This window comes from Chiloscyllium punctatum, chromosome 36, assembly GCF_047496795.1.
Source record: "Chiloscyllium punctatum isolate Juve2018m chromosome 36, sChiPun1.3, whole genome shotgun sequence".
NCBI classification, from domain to species: Eukaryota; Metazoa; Chordata; class Chondrichthyes; order Orectolobiformes; family Hemiscylliidae; genus Chiloscyllium; species Chiloscyllium punctatum.
The window spans coordinates 37,711,056-37,729,224 of record NC_092774.1 but is presented as its reverse complement, the minus strand read 5'-3'; the positions used below and the strand labels follow the sequence as shown (position 1 = coordinate 37,729,224).

The following is an 18,169-nucleotide window of genomic DNA, read 5'->3' as shown; positions in this document are numbered from 1 at the left end:
ATGTTCACAATTAAAAGGGTACTTTCTCATGGAACTGAGCAGTTTTTAAGGGATTGGCACATTGATATAAAATGTTGACGCATGTTGCTTCATATAGTGTGTATCTGATATTGTTGGCTGTTGTAAAAGCTTCGTGGCTATGATTTTTAACATTCTAATGCAGTAATGGATTTATGCCATGTATTATTGTCATCTTTTTTATATACTAGGCCAGCAGGAAGTCATTCAGCAACTTTAGCGGCTTTCTTTTCTCAAACAGCTTTGACATTTCATTATCACATCCTTGATTCAGCTCCATTTCCAGCACCTTTGTCGGCAGCTTTGTCCAGGTCATTGTCATCTAAATGACGTTTATCTCCATTCACACCTCAGGCTATCTGGCTGCATGAGGGCTTTCTGTGTCCTGCGTAATATATGATCAGCAGGCATCTAGCAATCTACAGGAATTGCCACCGATGGTATGTTCATTTAATAGTACTGACAGTGATCAATTAATTAGTGGTTTTTTTGCAGGAAGACATGCAGAAAGAAATCTGGAAACAATGATACATCAACTTCTGACAGCCACTTGATTCATTGGGACTTGAATGTCAGCAGCCATTTAATTCGAGAAGAAATGTTTGTTTTCGTCTGCTTGAGAGATTTTGGACAGTGCTGTGGCCGGAAGAATACTGAGACAGAGCTGAAAATGTGTTGCTGGAAAAGCGCAGCAGGTCAGACAGCATCCAAGGAGCAGGAGAATCGACGTTTCGGGCACGAGCCCTTTTCAGCAACACATTGTCAGCTCTGATCTCCCGCATCTGCAGTCCTCACTTTCTCCTCGAAGAATACTGAGACTCCCGAGTGAGGAAGATTCAGTGCGCTGACTGTGAAAAGTGCTTCAAACCATTTACTCAGTTTTGGGAATCAAAATCTCACCCCTCACGTTGGGGAGAGACTGTGTACCCACTCTGTTTTAAATTTCAAACCCAGAGTGAAACAAGGAATGCTCCCTCCAAAGGGGAAACCGTGGAAATGTGGGGACTGTGGGAAATAATTCCCTTTCCCATCAGCGCTTGACACCCACAGACATGTTCACACTGGGGAGACGCCGTTCTCCTGCTCAGTGTGCGGGAAGAGTTTCAGTTGGCTGTGCAGTTCACACCAGGGAGAGGCCATTCATCTGTCACCATTGTGGGAAAGGATTGACTCAGTCGTCCCGGCTGCAGACACACCAGCGGGTCTACACGGGGGAGATGCCGTTCTCCTGCTCAGTGTGCGGGAAGAGTTTCAGTTGGCTGTGCAGTTCATACCAGGGAGGGGCCATTCACCTGCCATTGTGGGAAAAGACTCACTCAGTCGTCCCGGCTGCAGACACACCAGCGGGTCCACACGGGGGAGAGGCCGTTCTCCTGCTCTCAGTGTGGGCAGTGATTCATCAATGCATCCATCTCCTGAAACACCAGCGAGTTCACGTGGGGGAGAGGCTGTTCACCTGCTCTGAGTGTGGGAAGGGATTTGTCGATTCTTACTCTCTGCAGACCCACCAGCGGGTCCACACTGGGTTCACCAGCCCCAAGTGTGGGAAGAGCTTCAGTCATGTGAGCAACGTGTGGAGGCACCAGCGGATCCACACCGGGGAGAGGCCATTCACATGCTCCGTGTGTGGGAAGGGGTTCACTCAGTCATCTACACTGCTGATCCATCAAAGGGTCCACACTGAGGAGAGGCCATCCATCTGCTCTCAGTGTGGAAAGGGCTTCACCCGCTCCTCCCACCTGCGAGTTCACGTGCCATCGCAGGGGGATTGAAGGAATGACGGCTGAGTGTCATTATTGACTGGACTATCAACCCAGTTCTGGGGACTCCCAGGTTCAAATCCTGCTGTGCCAGGTTGCAGAATTGGAATTCGGTCAGAAATCTGGAGTTTAGAATCTCATGATGAAACCATTTTCAGGGGGAAAAACTCTCATCTGATTCACTCATGCCCTTTTTAGGGAAGGAAACTGCCCTTGTGGGAAAGGATTCACTCAGTCATCCCAGCTGCACCCTTTACCCGGTCTGATCTACACGTGACTACAGACCCACAGCTGTGTGGTTGACTCTTAACTGCCCTCCCCCACCCCCACCCCACACACACACACACACACACACGGCAATTGAGTGGCAGTAATTTAGTTGGATTGAAATTGCTGAGTGAGGCAATACGTCCTTCGGCTTAAGACTGGATCAAGGATCCAATTATAAAGGGACAACTCGGTGTTGACCAACAGGAAATGAAGTGGAGTTGGGAGGAGTGTGTGAACTTTGAGCTGCTTTTTTTTCAAAAAAACGCTACTTTTCATACACTTTTTTGCTGGGCAGATCTGAAGCTGAAACAAAGTTGGGTGACAAAGTTGGGTTAAACAGAACTTAACCCCGGTCTCAGACTCTCATTGAAAGCTGTGAGATCCAACAGGTTTTTGTTTTAAAGCTGCTCATTTCTTTCAAACTCCTGCACTAAGTTTCCAATGTCATGTATCAGAATGAGCAGTGGATGAGTAGCTAGTATTGTTAGATATTGTAAATTTTTCCAGAGTGCAGGTACCGCATCGTTTCATTGACATTGTAAGGTTTACTGGCAGCACTGGGAGGTGTGGGATGTATTCACAAGAAACAAAGTTAAAAATCACACAACACCAGGTTATAGTCCAACATGTTTATTTGGAAGCACTAACTTTCGGAACACTGCTCCATCATCAGGTGGTGTAGAGCAGGATCATAAGAGAATTTATAGCAAAAGGTTGCAGTTTCATGCAACAGAAATGATATATTGAACAAACCTAGATTGTTGTGAAGTCTTTTCTCTTTTAGAATGGGTTGCAGGTTTTGGTTCATTAATATGTAAATCCCAGAACTTCCTTGAAAACACATTCTCGAGACAACTTAAGGTCTGTATATCAAACTTGAATTAGACTGGTTCTATTTCCAAAGTAGAAATTTATAAAATCTCACATGGATTGACTGCCTGTAGATTGTGTGCTTTTTGAGCAAAATATAATATATCTGCAAATGTAATTCTGCAAATACAAAGTCACCCCAAAGCCTGATATGTAAGTGTGCGTGCATGAGAGGGTGAGAGTGTGTGCATGCTTGATAAAGTGTGTATGTGTGATAGAGTATCAGCCTGTGAGAGGGTGTGAGTGTGGGGGGTATATGTGTGTGTCTGAGAGAGGGGTCTGTGTGAATGTGAGTGTATGTGCTTTGTGTGTGTGAGAGAGAGTGACAGTGAAGTGGGGTTACCGGTCATGTGACATGAACCCAAGGTCCTGGTTGAGGCCATCCTTATGGGTTCCAAACTTGGCTATCAGCCTCTGCTGGTCCACTAAAATTGGTTAAGCAGTTCCACAACACACACTAGAGAGGGCAGAGTGGGACTTATCTTTCGATTTGCAGGAGGTGGGAGGTTCTGGGTGCTGGAAACTAGGGAAAACACATGCTGGAGGACCTTCGGCTCAGAGAGATGGAGTTGGAAGCCAGGCTGCAGACATGTTGGGGGAATCATAGAGCCCCTACATAGAGCATGTGGAAACAGGCCCTTGGTGACACTTCAGTCCATTTGAGAGATTGAATTTGCTTCCACAGAGTTTCCACGGTGTAGGGGTCAGTGTGTCTTGGCAGCCTCAACGATCCAATGAAGGGCTCATCTACAGTGAGAATACCCAGTCCACATTTCGCCAAAGAGTTAAAGTTCTCTCCACAGTCAGAACCCTGGGGCACTCCCACGCAGGCTGCGTGTAATCGCGGGGCTTCTCGATGCATGTGAAGTTTGGAATAATTTCCTGCAGACAAACATTTCCCCTCCTGGATTCAAATGCTGCTGATATTCAGGCCCTGAGTAAATTCTTTGTGCATGCCTGAACAGCAAATCTCTTTCTCTGCTAATACCTTGAGAGATCAGATCACTGCTGTCAGTGCAGGGCAGAAAATAAGATGAGAGAATTCTGGTTTGTACGGAACATCCTTCTCTATGTTCTTCCCAAAATCTGTCTCCCAATTCCTCCACCTTTCGATAGATTCCAAACCGAATTCATCCTTCTGTCCTCCTGTTTTTGCCTTGCTCCCCTCTCTTGAAAGCGCTGACTCTCAGTTCAGTTTCTCAGCCACTTCTTCCATCCCCAGTATGTCGCCCATGTCTTTATTTAGTTTTTAAAAGAGAAAGGCAGTGGTTTGCTGATGCCAGGACATGAGGGTGACTGCGCTCACACAGTGTTCCAGACTCTCTGTAGTGTCATTTACAAAAATCTGCACTGCACATGTACAGAGAAGTGGATCCTGGGAGTGGGGGAGATGGTGGGAGTGGGTGGTATGCATTCACCACCTCCCCATTGAATCAAGACCCAATCATCCCCTCAGCGTCCCCTGTCCATTTACCCATCGCCACCAAGAGCCCCCCCGTCCATTCTCTCTCACTATCCCTAGCTTCCCGTCTCTTCTCTCTCTCACACACACATCCCACCCTCTGAACCCTCTTGTTTCTTACCCCACTCTCTGCAACCCCCTCTATTCTATCTCCATACCCTCTGCCCCCGTCCAGTCTCTCATCTACCCTCTCTCCCCCATTCATTCCCCTTCTCTTTCTCCCCACACTCTGCCTTCCTGTATCCAGTCCCTCTCCCCACACTCATTCTCTCTCTCTCCCCACTCTCTTCCCCCACCCTCTCCTGCCATTCATTTTTGCTCTTTCTCCCCCCACACTCTCCCCACACTCTGCAACCCCCAATTCCTCTCGCTTCACATTCTGCACCCCCCCCCCCCATTCTCTCTCTCTGCCAAACCCTCTACCCACCAACCTGTGCACATCCAGGCTTTCTCTATCCCCGATGGTCTGTCCCCGTGTCCATTTTCTTTTTGTCTTTCCCTCCAAGCCTCTTCCTCCTGTCCAATCTCTGACCCCACACCCCCAACCCCATCCTTTCTCCTGCCTCGAGACCTCTAAGCATAGAGAGAGAATGGATGGCAATGACTCTACCTGGGAGACAGGAGGGGTTGATTCGAGAAATAGCTGATCTTTGACATTGAGAATAGCTAAAACGAGATACTCTGAAAATCGGTAAAGTCTGAAAGCATATTCAATTGTTGAAAAAAAAAGCTGCAGCCATCTTTCTGAAATTTCCATAAAAATCTGTGTCGTTAGGCCACAGTTGAGGACAGGCTGGAAGGGTGCAAGGGCCGAATCCTAGTCTTATGAAATTGGTTTAAATTGTGTAGAAATAGAGCCATAGAGTTGCACAGCACGGGAACAAACCTTTCGGTCCACGCCGACCATATATCCTAAATTAATCTAGTGATCCATTTGCCACCATTTGGCCCATATACCCCTCAACTCTTCCTATTCATATACCCATCCAAATGCCTTTTAAATGTTGGAATTGTACCAGCCTTGACCACTGCCTCTGGTAGCTCATTCCATACCTATACCACGCTCTTCGGTCCCTTTTGAACCTTTCCCCTCTCACCTTATACCTATGCCCCTCTAGTTTTGGACTTCCTCTACTCTGGGGAAAAGACATACAAATGTTGAGCAGCCAGACAAAATGAAAAAGGAATGAAGTGTTGAGCCCCAGGGAAACAAAACAAATTGTGGCTCTAGCGTTTCTTTTTTCTGACTGGCATTTGGACACTGAAAATTTAGCAGTTACACCGGCAACTCCATTTGGCATACTGCGCATGCTTCTCGGTGTCAGCAAGCACTGCGCATGCTTCTCGGTGTCAGCAGAATACTGCGCATGCTCTTCTCTGTCAGCGGAACGACGCACGATATTGTTTTGATTGGCCAATGGAATGTGCTGGAGGACCGGAAGGAGCCTGCCCCATTGTCTGAATGCGGAAGTTGGATCATGAGTTTGTGTTGGTGCCGTTGCTGCTCCTCTCTCTCTGAATGAAGATTGAGCCTTACCCCAACTGCAACTTCTTTCCTCTATCCAACATCTGTGAGTACAACACATTTTTCTCACCCCCTTTTTCATTCTCGTGTTCAACTCGACTTTCAGCAAAGTTGGTTCAGGTCTGTGTCTTAATTAGCAAACACGTGGCAAATGCAGTAACACTGTGTGCAGTTGAAGCCTTTCCTGTGAAATAAAAGCAGAAAGGAGATGCATTGTTTAAATGGTGATATATTGGGATGTGGAGCAAGTGAGGACTGCAGATGCTGGGGATCAGAGTTGAAAAGAGTGGTCCTGGCAAAGCACAGCAGGTCAGGCACCATCCGAGGTGCAGGAGAGTCAACATTTTGGGCACAAGCACTTCATCAGGAATGATGTGTGGATGTACAAAGGTGCCTCAGCTGCCTTCTACTCGGGCTTTCTACTCCAGTCAATGCCAGTTGTCACAGAGGTGCAGCAAGCAATGACCAAGGCAAATGGTATGTTAGCAAGAGAAATTGAGTTCAGAAATGTCTCCCTGCAGTTAGGGGTCATTGAATATATTCAAAGCTGAGTTCATCTGACTTTTAAATGTCAAATATAGTTATGGGGGAAGGCAAGAATTTTTTTATTAAATATTTTATTGGAAACTTTTTCAAATCCTTTACAAAACATCTAGACACAGAAAAGAACTAAACCAAAGTCCAGAAAGATAGAGGCAATACAACAATGTCATATCACAATGCTATTAATAATGAACTACCTACTACCCTACCAGAACAACCATATCTGCTGAGCTTAAGCTAAACTATAATCAAATTAAATAAAAATTAAATTAAACTGAATGCACATTAACTTAAAGTAGATTATATCACATTACTTTATTCTATTTCACTCACCACACCTCCACTGAGGCTCCCAATCCTGGGAGCACCAGTCATTCTCCCAATATTCTTTTCCCCCAATCTCCCCCTCCCAGGACCCCACGGGTGCCCAGACTGATTCCCATGGCTGTACCACACCCCTAATTAATATTGCTGATAAGTCTGCATCAATATAATTGAGAAAGGGCCACCAAGTCTTGTAAAATTGTTCTGTTTTGTGGTGCACCATATTTGTGAGGTAGTCTTGGGGGAGATGCTCCATCACCAGCATATGCCACCCTATAAGACCTGGGGGCTTTTCCAATGGCCAATTCATTAAAATGTGCTTCCTCGCACAGTGGGTAAGAATGTTACAGTCTCTTCCCGTGTTCCCCCAGAGAGAGCAAATTTGGCAAGCCCAAAAGAACTTCAATCCTCAGGATGTTCTTACCATGCACTCCAGTATCTCTGGATCTTACAACAGTGTGGGAGAGTGCCTGTACTAATTTTACATTTGGGACACCCTGGTGACGCTCCTCTCTTAAACTTAGCTAGCCTCTCTGGCGCCAAATGAGCCCTGTGTAAAATCTTCAATTGCATGACCTCTGCTTTGTTACATATTGAAATTTTCCTTACATTTTTCCATATATCTTTCCATACTTCCAATGAAATATCCTCTCCTAGCTCCCGATTCCATGTCCTAAGGTCGATTCCAGAGTCCGTCCACATCCCTAAGGCACGTCCCTTCTGTAAATGATGCAAAATATTAACTGAAAGAGCACCCGTACACCAGAGCACTCTTTTCTCCACATGTGGCCTGTAAAGCTGAGCCAGGAGCGTGGTCTTCCTCTGTATATAATCCCTTACCTGAAAGTACCGGAAAACGTTCCTATTAGACAATCCATACTTCTGACTTAGCTGGCTAAATAACATCAAGATCTCCGCCTCAAATAAGTTTCCCAGACAGGAGATTCCCTTATTCTCCCATGACTTACAGCCCCAGATTCATTGCCCCAGATTGAAATCCTTGGGCTCCAGCCAATGGGGTAAATGGCGAGGTCTTCAGCCAATTGCCCTTGTCTTGCCTCATTATCTTCCAGGCTTTCACTGTATTTAAAATGATTGGACTCTTACACTGCTCGGTCACGGATTTCATCTTATCTATGAATAATAGATTAACTAGGGGACTGCAAAGCTTCAATGTCAAGCCAAATCGACCCTGAATCCCCCCGTGCCCAGTCACCCACATATGCTAACAAAGCACTTATTTGATATCTCCAAGTCTAGAAGGTCCACTACCACCACCGACCTCCCCCCCACCCCCTACCGTTTTATTCTCTCCAGTAATTGTACACAGTTAGCTTTATACAGCTGGTGGAAGGCAGGGGTAACAAAAGCTCCCAAATACAAAAAACCCTTTTGACGACCGTCTAAACAGGAACTGCATTCCATCCTTCAGAATAGGCACCTCCATTAATACCCCCCACTGGCACGGCTTCCGATTTTGTAAAGTTGATCCTGCAGCCCGAAAAACTCCAGATACATTAATTGTTTGAATCAATCGAGGAACGGACTCCTCCGGATTGGCCAAGGAGAAGTGGATGTCATCAGCTTAAAGGGTGATCTTATTCCCGCCCATTCACACCCCTGGCCCCACTATTTCAGGATCCCTCCTGATAGCCTCAGTAAATGGCTCAATTGCCAAGGTAAATAGCAATGGTGAAAGAGGACACCCCTGTCGACTACCTCTCCCAGTATTAAAGTTATCTGACTTAGTGCAGTTTGTGATGATGTTTGCCTTAGGATCATTATGCAACTCCACCACCCATCGACCAAAGGACCCCCCCAAACCAAAACGCTGTAGGATCCCAAATAGGTACGGCCATTCTATCTGGTCAAACGCCTTTTCTGCGTCTAGGGAGACACCGAACCCGGGATCAATCTTTGCTGGCATACCTGCACTATGGTCAGTACCCTCCTGATATTGTTGGAGGAGCTACAGCCCTTGACAAAACCCGTCTATTCATCTTTCATAATTTAGCGCAACACATTTTCCAACCTCAGGGCCAGTATCTTGGAAACAATTTTAAAATTTACATTCAACAGGGTCTGTGTGAAGCACATTCTTCAGGCTCTTTCCCCTCCTTTAAAATGAGGGAGATATTAGCCTCCCTAAGAGAGTGCAGAAGACAATCCTGTGTATATGAATAGCAATACATCCCCAGAGGCGGCTCCACGAACACATTTATGAATTCCTTATAGAATTCACTTGGGAATCTATCTGACCCCAGTGGGATGCTTTATTGCTTCCTGCACCTCCTGTATCGTAATAGGCCCATTCAACAGGGAAACCTATTCTGCCTTTATACTGGGGAGGTGCAGGTCCTCAAAAAAGGGCTGCATCCTCGCTGCACCGTGTTCGTCTCCCTCTCACCGATATTACTGTGCAAAGTATTCCATAAATCTAACATTGATCTTCTTCAACTCACTGTGCCAGCCTTCTCTCTAACAGACATAAAAGATTGGGAAGCATTTTTCTTTCTAGCCAGATATCGACTTGGCTTATCTCCAGATTCAAACAATCTTTGTTCAGAAAAGGAGACCCTTTTTTTGCCACCTGTGTGTGCAATGAGTCGAGAGCAGTCCGGAGAGCTGCAGTTTGACCAGGGAAGGCCTATTATAATATGCTTTCTCAGCTATCTGCAGCCGGGTCTCCAGCATCTGATTTTGCTCCTCCCTCTGTCTCCTTCCATTTGTTGAATACGAAATAATCAGGCCTCATAAATATGCCTTAGTGGCCTCCCACAGTATTGCTGGATTACTGGCCGTACCTGGGTTGATATCCCAGAAGGCCTTGAACTCTCTTCTGCTGGACTCAACGGATTTGCTACGCCTTAACAGGAATGGGTCCATGCACCAGTGCTGTGCATCCATTCCACCACCCTTGACTTTACCATCTAAATACACTGGCACATGGTCCGAGACACCTATATTGCCAATTTCACAAGCCAATGTTCTGTTCAAGCAATCCAATGGCATTAAAAAGTGTCAGTTCCCATGTGGCACTTGTGTGGGTTGGAAGAGAAAGTTATGTCTCTTCCATTAGGGTGGAGATGCCTCCACATTAGGGTGGAGATCCCAACTCCTCGCACATGTCCACCAACTGCTTAGGTTGTGTCGGTGTATCTGCCTGGCCCCTTGGCACCCTGTCTACCTCGGGATCTATTAGGCGATTAAAATCTTCTCCAATGACCATGCGGCGCACCCTAGACTTATTAATTTAGCAACAGCATCAATTAGAAATTTAAGATGGTGCACCGGGGAACGATATACATTCAGGACGCCATACTCTTCTCCATGTGTTAGAGCTGTAAGAATGATGGACCATCCATGTTCATCCTTAATTTGCTCAATTACCTGGACAGGGAGGTTCATTCTTACCAGTATAGCCACTCCTCTACACTTGGAGCTAAAGGAGGAGAAGAATACCCTATCATAACCCCCCCCCCCGCCCCCCCCGCCCCCACTGCAGTTTCAGATGTTCCTTATCATTTAAATGTGTCTCTTGCAGCAGGGTGATGTCCACCCTTTCCTTTCTAGGGCTTAACAGCATCTTTTTAATGGGGGAATGGCTCCCTTTTACATTCCAGGTGCACCACCTGAATGAATCAGTAGCCATGGTCATCCAGGGCAGCCCGTGGTTATCCAAGAGGAGGAAGCTTATCTGAGGTGTGGTGAGTGACAAAGACATTAACTGGATAAAGTCTAAAAACTACTCCTATTAAAAACTATTATAAATAAAAATCTAACAACCACATATAACTTAAGCCAACACTCAAATAACCCCAATTATGTAGAGAACTCCCCCCCCACCCCACCCTTGCCACCATACCGGCTCCTTCCCGCTGAGGCTGTGCCCCAAGCGCCAGGCAATTCACAGATTGAACAAAATATATTATTTACATTCTGAGAGTTAACAATGGTTGCCCATCTCCCCACACCCCTTCTCCATACATCTTAACCACAGATATCGCCACCCCAATCCAAAAACAAAAGGACAGCAGTGAAAAAAAGGCCTCAGACAATACCTAACCGACCGTTTTACTAAATAATTCCAGTTTTACATGAAGGCAGTACATATAAAGCCGATAACCACAACAAAAAGGGGCAAAAAGTAGCATTGTCTGTAATGATGTCCCGCCTTCACCCCGACCTGAGTCCTTTAATTCAGTGAATTCACAAAACCCTTCGCCTTTTCTGTTGAATCAAAATTATATACCGTCCCTCCATGAGAGAAATGCAACACGGCCAGGTACCTCAAGGAATATTGAATGTTCAGATCCCTTAATTTTCTCTTAACTTCATCAAATGCTCTTCTGTTCTTCATCCAGGCTCCTGAGAAGCCCTGAAAACACATTATTCTTGAGCCTTTGTGCATTAAGGCCTCTGGATCTCTTACCAGTCTTCTTGCTGTTTCAATCACGAACTGTTTTTCTTTATAATGCAGGAGTTGCACTCGGACCGTGCGGGGGCTTGGGTCCGGCCCTGACCGCATTTCGATCAAGTGGGCCCGCCCCACACTCAACAGACCCGACTCCGACTCCAGCCCCAGGAATCCAACGAGGTCTTCACCTTCCTTGCATTCCGGAAGACCCACGAGCTGTAAGAGTTTTCTTCTACTTTTGTTTTCCAGGTCGTCGTCCACTTGCTCCTGAAGGACCCGAACCTGGTCTTCCAGCGTTTGGATCCTTCCTCCTGAGACCTCCGCCACGGTCTCCGATGCCACGGTCCTCTCCTCCGCTGCCTATTCTCTTCGGTCCAACATTTGAATTTTCTGTTTATGCTTTTCCAGCATGGCAGCACCTCTGTCGGCCCCTTTCCTTCATTTGCTTTCATTCTGATCCTAACGCTGTCAAACCACAATTATAGCAGCTCCAGATGTTCAGTAAATTTCTATTAGCAATTTTTTTTCTCTTACAGATGGTTAATGAGGTGGGGGGGAGGGGGTGGCAGACCACTCAAACCACCGCCATCTTGGATTTCCAAGAAAATGGTTTTAAGACCAGTACAGAACACCTACAGGGTCATACAGCACAGAAATAGACCCTTCAGTCCAACTAGTCTATGCTGACTATGTTTTCAAACCCAACTCGTCCCATTTGCCAGTGATTGGCCCATATCCCTCTGAACTTTTCCTATTCATGTGCTTATCCAAATGTCTATTAAACATTGTAACTGTACCTGCATCCACCATTTCCTCTGGACACCCATTCCACGCACAAACCACTCTCTGTGTGAAAAAAATGGAGCTCTTCATGTCTTTTTTTTTAAATCTTTCTCCTCTCACCTTCAAAATTTGCTCCCTTATCTTGAAAGCCCCACCCTAGTAAAAGGAGACCTGCCGTTCACCTCATCTGTACCCCTCATGATTTTATAATCCTCTATAACCTCACCTCTCAATCTCCTCTGCTCCACTGAAAGAAATCCCAGTCTATCCACCTGGCTGTAGGTATATTCATATCCAGTTAAGATCTGTTCAATGCTGGTGCAGGCTCAAAAGACCAAATGGCCAACTCCTGCTCCCAATTCTCTCACTCTGTGTCCAGAACAGCATTGGCAGATTGGGAAAGGGGAGATGTAGATATCTTGTTTGTTTTTATTTTTAAAATGCATTTGATTCCCACAAATAAATGCAACAGGTACAAGTACAGCACATGCAGTGTTCCTCATTGCAGCTTCAAGGTTTTGTGTCCTCTTCTTCCGCATTGGCTCCAGCACATTCGGCTTCCTCCCCCTCCCCCCCCCACCCCCCCCACCCCATCCCCGCCCTGAGCCGTTGATCCTTCCATTGTTTATAAAATCAAGAGAGGCATGGATAGGGTAAATAAACAAGGTCACTTCTCTGGAAATCCAGAACTAATGAATAATAGGTTTGAAGGGGAGGGGGGTGGGGGAGATTTAAAAGGGACCTAAGGGGCAATTCATGCAGAAGATGGTGCATGTAAGGAAAGAGCTGCCAGAGGAAGTAGTGGATGCTGGCATAATCCTAACATATTTAAAGGCATCTGGATGTGTATATGAATAGGAAGGGTTTTGAAGGATATGGGCCAAACGCTGGCAAATGAGACTAGATTCGGTGAGGATATCTGGTCAGCATAGACTAGTTGGACCAAAGGGCCTTTGTCTGTGCTGTATATCTAGATGACTCTGGTTTGCCACTTCAGTCTGTTCAGTTTCTCTCTCGTATCATTGCCTTGATGTCTCATTCCAAAACTCCCCCACCCCCGTGGGGGCACGTTAACCATTTTGCGTTTGGTTGTTTGTCAAGAAGCTGAATTGCAGTTCATCCTGAATGTACACACTATATTTTTGCTTCCCAAAATCAGACATACTCACTCTCAACAGTATCCCAATGTCGTGGAAGATATTAAGTTTCAGGTGGAGGTATCCAAAATTCAGAGAGATGTCAGTTGTGACTGTTTTGCTCTTCTGTCCCTGTCAGATCCTGAATCAGCACTTTCAGGAGAATTAGAATGGAGTGAGAACAGAGAGAGAGAGAGAGAGAGAGTGGGATGGTGCTTTCAGTTTTGTGGAATAACAAAAGAAAAGAATGTTCTGCGAAAGTAGAATTGCTAGTTCTGAATTTCTACCCTGGACTGACAGTGATGACTTTTGTAATCTCTTTTCAGAGTATTTGATCTGAAGATGAAGTTTCAAAATCAACACATGAAGGGCTTATGCCTGAACCATTGACTCTCCTACTCCTCAGATGCTGCCTGACCCATAGTTTTTGACTCTGATTCTCCAGCATTTGTGAGCCACTCAATCCATCGGGACTGCAACAATTTTCAACTATGATCCAATTGGTTCCTGTTTCAGTACGTTTTCAGCATCAGTGGGACTGGAAGAGAGACCCTACTGTTGCAGCAACGCACTGAGTGTGGAGCCTGAATCAGTTATCTGGCTGGATAGAGGAATTCAAGGCAGGGAGGGGACATACACGCGTTTGTATGCAACTGTAGCTTCGGCCATGGAGAAACCATGGAAGTGTGGCGACTGCGGGAAAGGCTTCCGTGTCCCGTCTGCCCTGGAGACACATCGGCGCAGTCACACCAGGGAGAAGCCATTCTCCTGTCCTGAGTGCGGGAAGGCGTTCAGTGATTCCTCTGCCCTTCTGAGGCACCGACGGGTGCACACAGGGGAGAGGCCCTTCAGCTGCCCTGAGTGCAGGAAGAGCTTCAGCGATTCCTCCGCCCGGCTGAGGCACTTGCGGGTTCACACAGGGGAGAGGCCCTTCAGCTGCCTCAAGTGCGGGAAGGCCTTCAGCGATTCCTCTGCCCTGATGAGGCACCAGCGGGTGCACACAGGAGAGAGGCCCTTCCACTGCCCCGATTGTGGGAAGGTGTTCACTCGCTCCTCCCACCTCGCGATTCACCGGCGGGTCCACACCGGTGAGAAGCCCTTCCCCTGCCCCAAATGTGGGAAGGCCTTCAGCGATTCCTCTGACCTGCTGGCCCACCGGCGGGTCCACACTGGCGACAGGCCATTCACCTGCTCTGTCTGCAGGAAGTGCTTTACACGCTCTTCCGACCTGCTGAAGCACCGGCGGGTCCACACTGGGGAAAGGCCCTTCAGCTGCTCTGAGTGCGGGAAGGGCTTTACCCAGGCCTCCCACCTGCTGACACACCGGTGGGTCCACACTGGGGAGAGGCCGTTCACCTGCCTCGAGTGCGGGAAGGGCTTTGCTGTCTCCTCCACTCTACTGACGCACCAGCGGGTCCACACTGGGGAGAGGCCGTTTGCCTGCCCTGTATGTGGGCAGAAGTTCACAATGTCCTGCAGCTTGAACAAGCACCAGCGGAGGCACCAGTGCTCCCAACAATCCGATTCTGCCGGTAACACTGCTGAGGGTCATCCCCAGGACTGAACCTCCTGCCCTTTCTGACAGTGGGTGCAGTGGGAGAGCTGATAGGCTTTTTTTGTTTTCTACTGGGGGGTGCGGGGTTGGGAGTGGTGGTGGCTCATTGGTTAGCACTGCTGCCTCATAACACCAGGGACGCAGATTTCATCCTCAGGGTGACTGTCTGTGTGGAGTTTGCACGTATTCCTCCCCTGCCCCACCCGCCCCGGCCACCAGTGTCTGTGTGCGTTTCCTCCGCGTGCTGCAGTGTCTTCCCAAAGTCCAAACATGCGCATATTTGGGCGAATTGGCCAAGCTAAATAGTCCCATAGTGTTCAGGAGTGTGTAGGTGTGGTGCATTAGTAAGGGGTAAGTGCAGAGTGATAGGATAGGAGAATGTGTCTGGGTGAGTTACTCTTCAAAGGGTCGCTCTGAGCTTGTTGGGCAGAAGGGCCCGTTTCCACACTGCAGGGATTCTATGATTCTGTGAACATTGCTTCCAGTGGGCGCTGCTGCTCATTGAGCCCAGGACCCGCACAATCCTAAGACCACAAGACCATTGGAGCAGAAGTTAGGCTATTTTGACCCATCGAATCTGCTCCACCATTTGTTAGAGACAAAATAAAAAACTGCAGATGCTGGAATCTAAAATAGACAAACAGGAGGCTGGGCACAACAGGAGTCAGCATTTCAGATATTATCCCTCAGGACTGAAGAAGGGTTCTACCCGAAACGTTGACATCTCCATCAGAAATGATTTATCAGGATGTTGTTAGAACTAGAGGGCATAGGTTTAGAGTGAGAGGGGAAAGATTTAAAAGGGACCTAAAGGGAAAACTTTTCATGCAGAGTGTGGTGCGTGTATGGAATAAGCTGCCAGAGGAAGTGGAGGAGGCTGGTTAGAATTACAGAATTTAAAAGACATTTGGTTGGGGACATGAATAGAAAGGGTTAGAGGGTTTTGGGCCAAGTGCTGGCAAATGGGACTAGATTAATTTAGAATATCTGGTCAGCATGGATGAGTTGGACTGAAGGATCTGTTTCCGCGCTGTACCTCTCTATGACTACCGGTCCTGATGTAAGTTTAGAATTGAGTAACTTTGAATAATTCAATCTTGTTAAATTCACCTCCGGGAAGATTTCAAATGAACCCCTCCAAGCGATATGATTTAACTACTCCGAGTTGGATAAAATATCCCATCAATTTCAACATGAATGCACAGTTGAAGAAGTCAGAAGTCACACAACCCCAGGTTACAGTCCAACAGGTTTATTTGAAATCCCAAGCTTTGGGAGCATTGCTCCTTCATCAGTGCTGCTCCTTCATCACTTCACCTGATGAAGGAACAGTGCTTCGAAAGCTCATGAGTTCAAATCAATCTATTGGGATTGTCACCTGGTGTTGTGTGACTCCTGACCGGTCCACCCCCAGCACCTCCACTTCAGAGTTGACAAATGAGATCAGATTTTATTCAGCATGATTTAGTGAGATATTCATCTGGATGTCCTTATGACTGAAACATCGATCCTCCTGCTCCTCGGGTGCTGCCTGACCTGCTGTGCTTTTCCAGCATCACACTCTCAACTCTGATCTCCAGCATTTTCAGTCCTCACTTTTTCCTGGTTCATGTGGAAACTCAACACTGTCAGAGTGACAGGAACACCAGTCATCGAGTACGATAGCACAGAGACAGGCCCTTCAGCCCAAACCGGTCCATGCTGACCAAAATGTTTGTCAACACTAACCTCATTTTCTTGCACTTGGCCCATATCCTTCTAAAGGTTTCCTATCCATGTATTTGTTGAAACGCCTTTTCAATGTTGTTAATGTACCTGCTTCAACCACTTCCACTGGCAGCTGTTTCCCCAGGCGAACTACACTCTGTAAATATTTTGTCCAACATCTTTTCTTCCGTCTTTCTCCTCTCACCATAAAAACGCATCCTTGCTCTTGAAATCCTCCCCCTAGGGAAGACACAGCTACCATTAAGCCAACTCTACCCCTCATGGTTTGAAAATATTGCCTCTCAACCTCCTCTGCTCCAGTGGAAAAACATCCCAACCTAAATTCTGATTAGATAATAATGGCAGTGATGATTTTGGCTGTGTGTGTCAAGGATCTCTCATTTTGAAGGCAATGCTGTGCCTCATAAGTTCACCTGATCTTTAAATAAATGGGGTGCCATTCGTTTTAAATGCCCATGTTTTCTGTGCAAAGTTGGTCCTGGTCAGGAAATAGGCAGTGGTGTCTTATATTCCCGTAGACTTCTTGTGACCGAGTTCATAAGCTCTGTTTTGAGATGTATGAGTAAGTCTTCAGAACAAAAAATTAATGCAGCCTTTATTCATGTCTCATTATTAAAAACACTTTCTCCATTTACAGATGTGATTGAGAAGCTTCTCCCAATGAATCCTTGACTGATAACAGCATTTGTCAGGCTTTTGAAAGTCACTGCAGCTCTGTCACAGCACAGGGGAGGGTTCTTTCAGACAGAACGCATCATGCAGAAAATTCTCCCACATTAGTCGAGCAAAGTTGACATCTTTTTAAGACATTGTGAAACTTGAAAGGGTTCAGAAAATGTTTGGAAGGATGTTGCCAGGGCTGCAAGGTTTGAGCTACAGGGAGAGGCTGAATACGCTGGTACTATTTTCCCTGAACCTTCAGAGTCAGCCAGAAGCATCTGTTGAATCAGGAAACATCTCTTCCTGCAGCAGCTTCAGACAGACTGCTTGCTAAAACCCAAACCAGGGGAAAAGAATGGGACAACTGCCCTTTCATTGTAGAAGTGTTTTAGAAAATAAAATGTCAAACCCTTTTCCCTGATTGTTGCCTTAGCCAGTATCTGTTAACCATGAGTGAAATCCTTAATCCTAGACGAATGGGAAGCTCTGCCTTTTACAACCCCTCCTGAAAATAAACCAACAACGTAATCTTCTTAAAAGGAGCAGCATCATCACAACAGAAAGCACCTGAACTGAAACATTTGTATCAAAGGGCTGTACAGTTAGCAGGACAAGAAAACAGGTGTTCAATTTCACCAATCAATTTAAATCAGCCCCATTGGCTACCAAAAACTTATTAAATTTAAATCCTAAAGTTTTGACAACAGGACCAATCCTATCATAAAGAATTGGTGCTCTCAGTCAGCTGTGTATTAGAGAAGGCATCATTTAGAAAAATAGAGAAGGGCATTCCTGACACAGGAATCGGAGGAGGCATCCCCCACAGAAGATGGCACAGAATATTCCGGAAGACACATAACCTGGTTGTAATCTGAGAGATTAAATTCTATTTTGTGTTATCTGAGTGGGACATGTATTGATTGGAACAGCATAGCAGAAGAATCTTGATTTATTCCAGAATACTCAGTAGTTAAGAAGAATTTATTCAGTTTGTTAATAGTTTCGATTATTTGTTCATCGTGAGAGTTGGTTAAATAAATTGCTGATTGATGATTTTAAAGTGTCAGGGATTTACTTTTAACACTACAGCAGGTTACACCACTTATCACACTGACTTT

The 18,169-nt window shown here is 46.3% G+C and overlaps 1 protein-coding gene across 4 annotated transcripts; it reads left to right on the top strand.

The window, feature by feature from the left end:
- The first annotated feature begins 5,850 nt into the window (after nucleotides 1–5,850).
- On the top strand, nucleotides 5,851–18,111 carry LOC140460396 (uncharacterized). Of its 4 annotated transcripts, none has more exons than XM_072554926.1 (4): nucleotides 5,856–5,951; nucleotides 10,396–10,474; nucleotides 11,253–11,407; nucleotides 13,435–18,111. In XM_072554926.1, exon 4 carries the CDS (start codon nucleotides 13,776–13,778, stop codon nucleotides 14,670–14,672), a length of 897 nt encoding a protein of 298 aa, XP_072411027.1. In that variant the 5' UTR covers nucleotides 5,856–5,951; nucleotides 10,396–10,474; nucleotides 11,253–11,407; nucleotides 13,435–13,775; the 3' UTR covers nucleotides 14,673–18,111. The 4 variants fall into 4 exon arrangements, with proteins under 4 accessions (XP_072411029.1, XP_072411027.1, XP_072411026.1 ...); XM_072554925.1 differs by having other exon boundaries at nucleotides 10,396–10,479; XM_072554927.1 differs by having other exon boundaries at nucleotides 5,863–5,951; nucleotides 10,346–10,479.
- Nucleotides 18,112–18,169: the final 58 nt, after the last annotated feature.

Coding starts and splice junctions, on each gene's coding strand:
- LOC140460396 (XM_072554928.1), top strand. CDS start 13,776: ATGGAGAAACCATGGAAGTGTGGCGACTGCGGGAAAGGCTTCCGTGTC.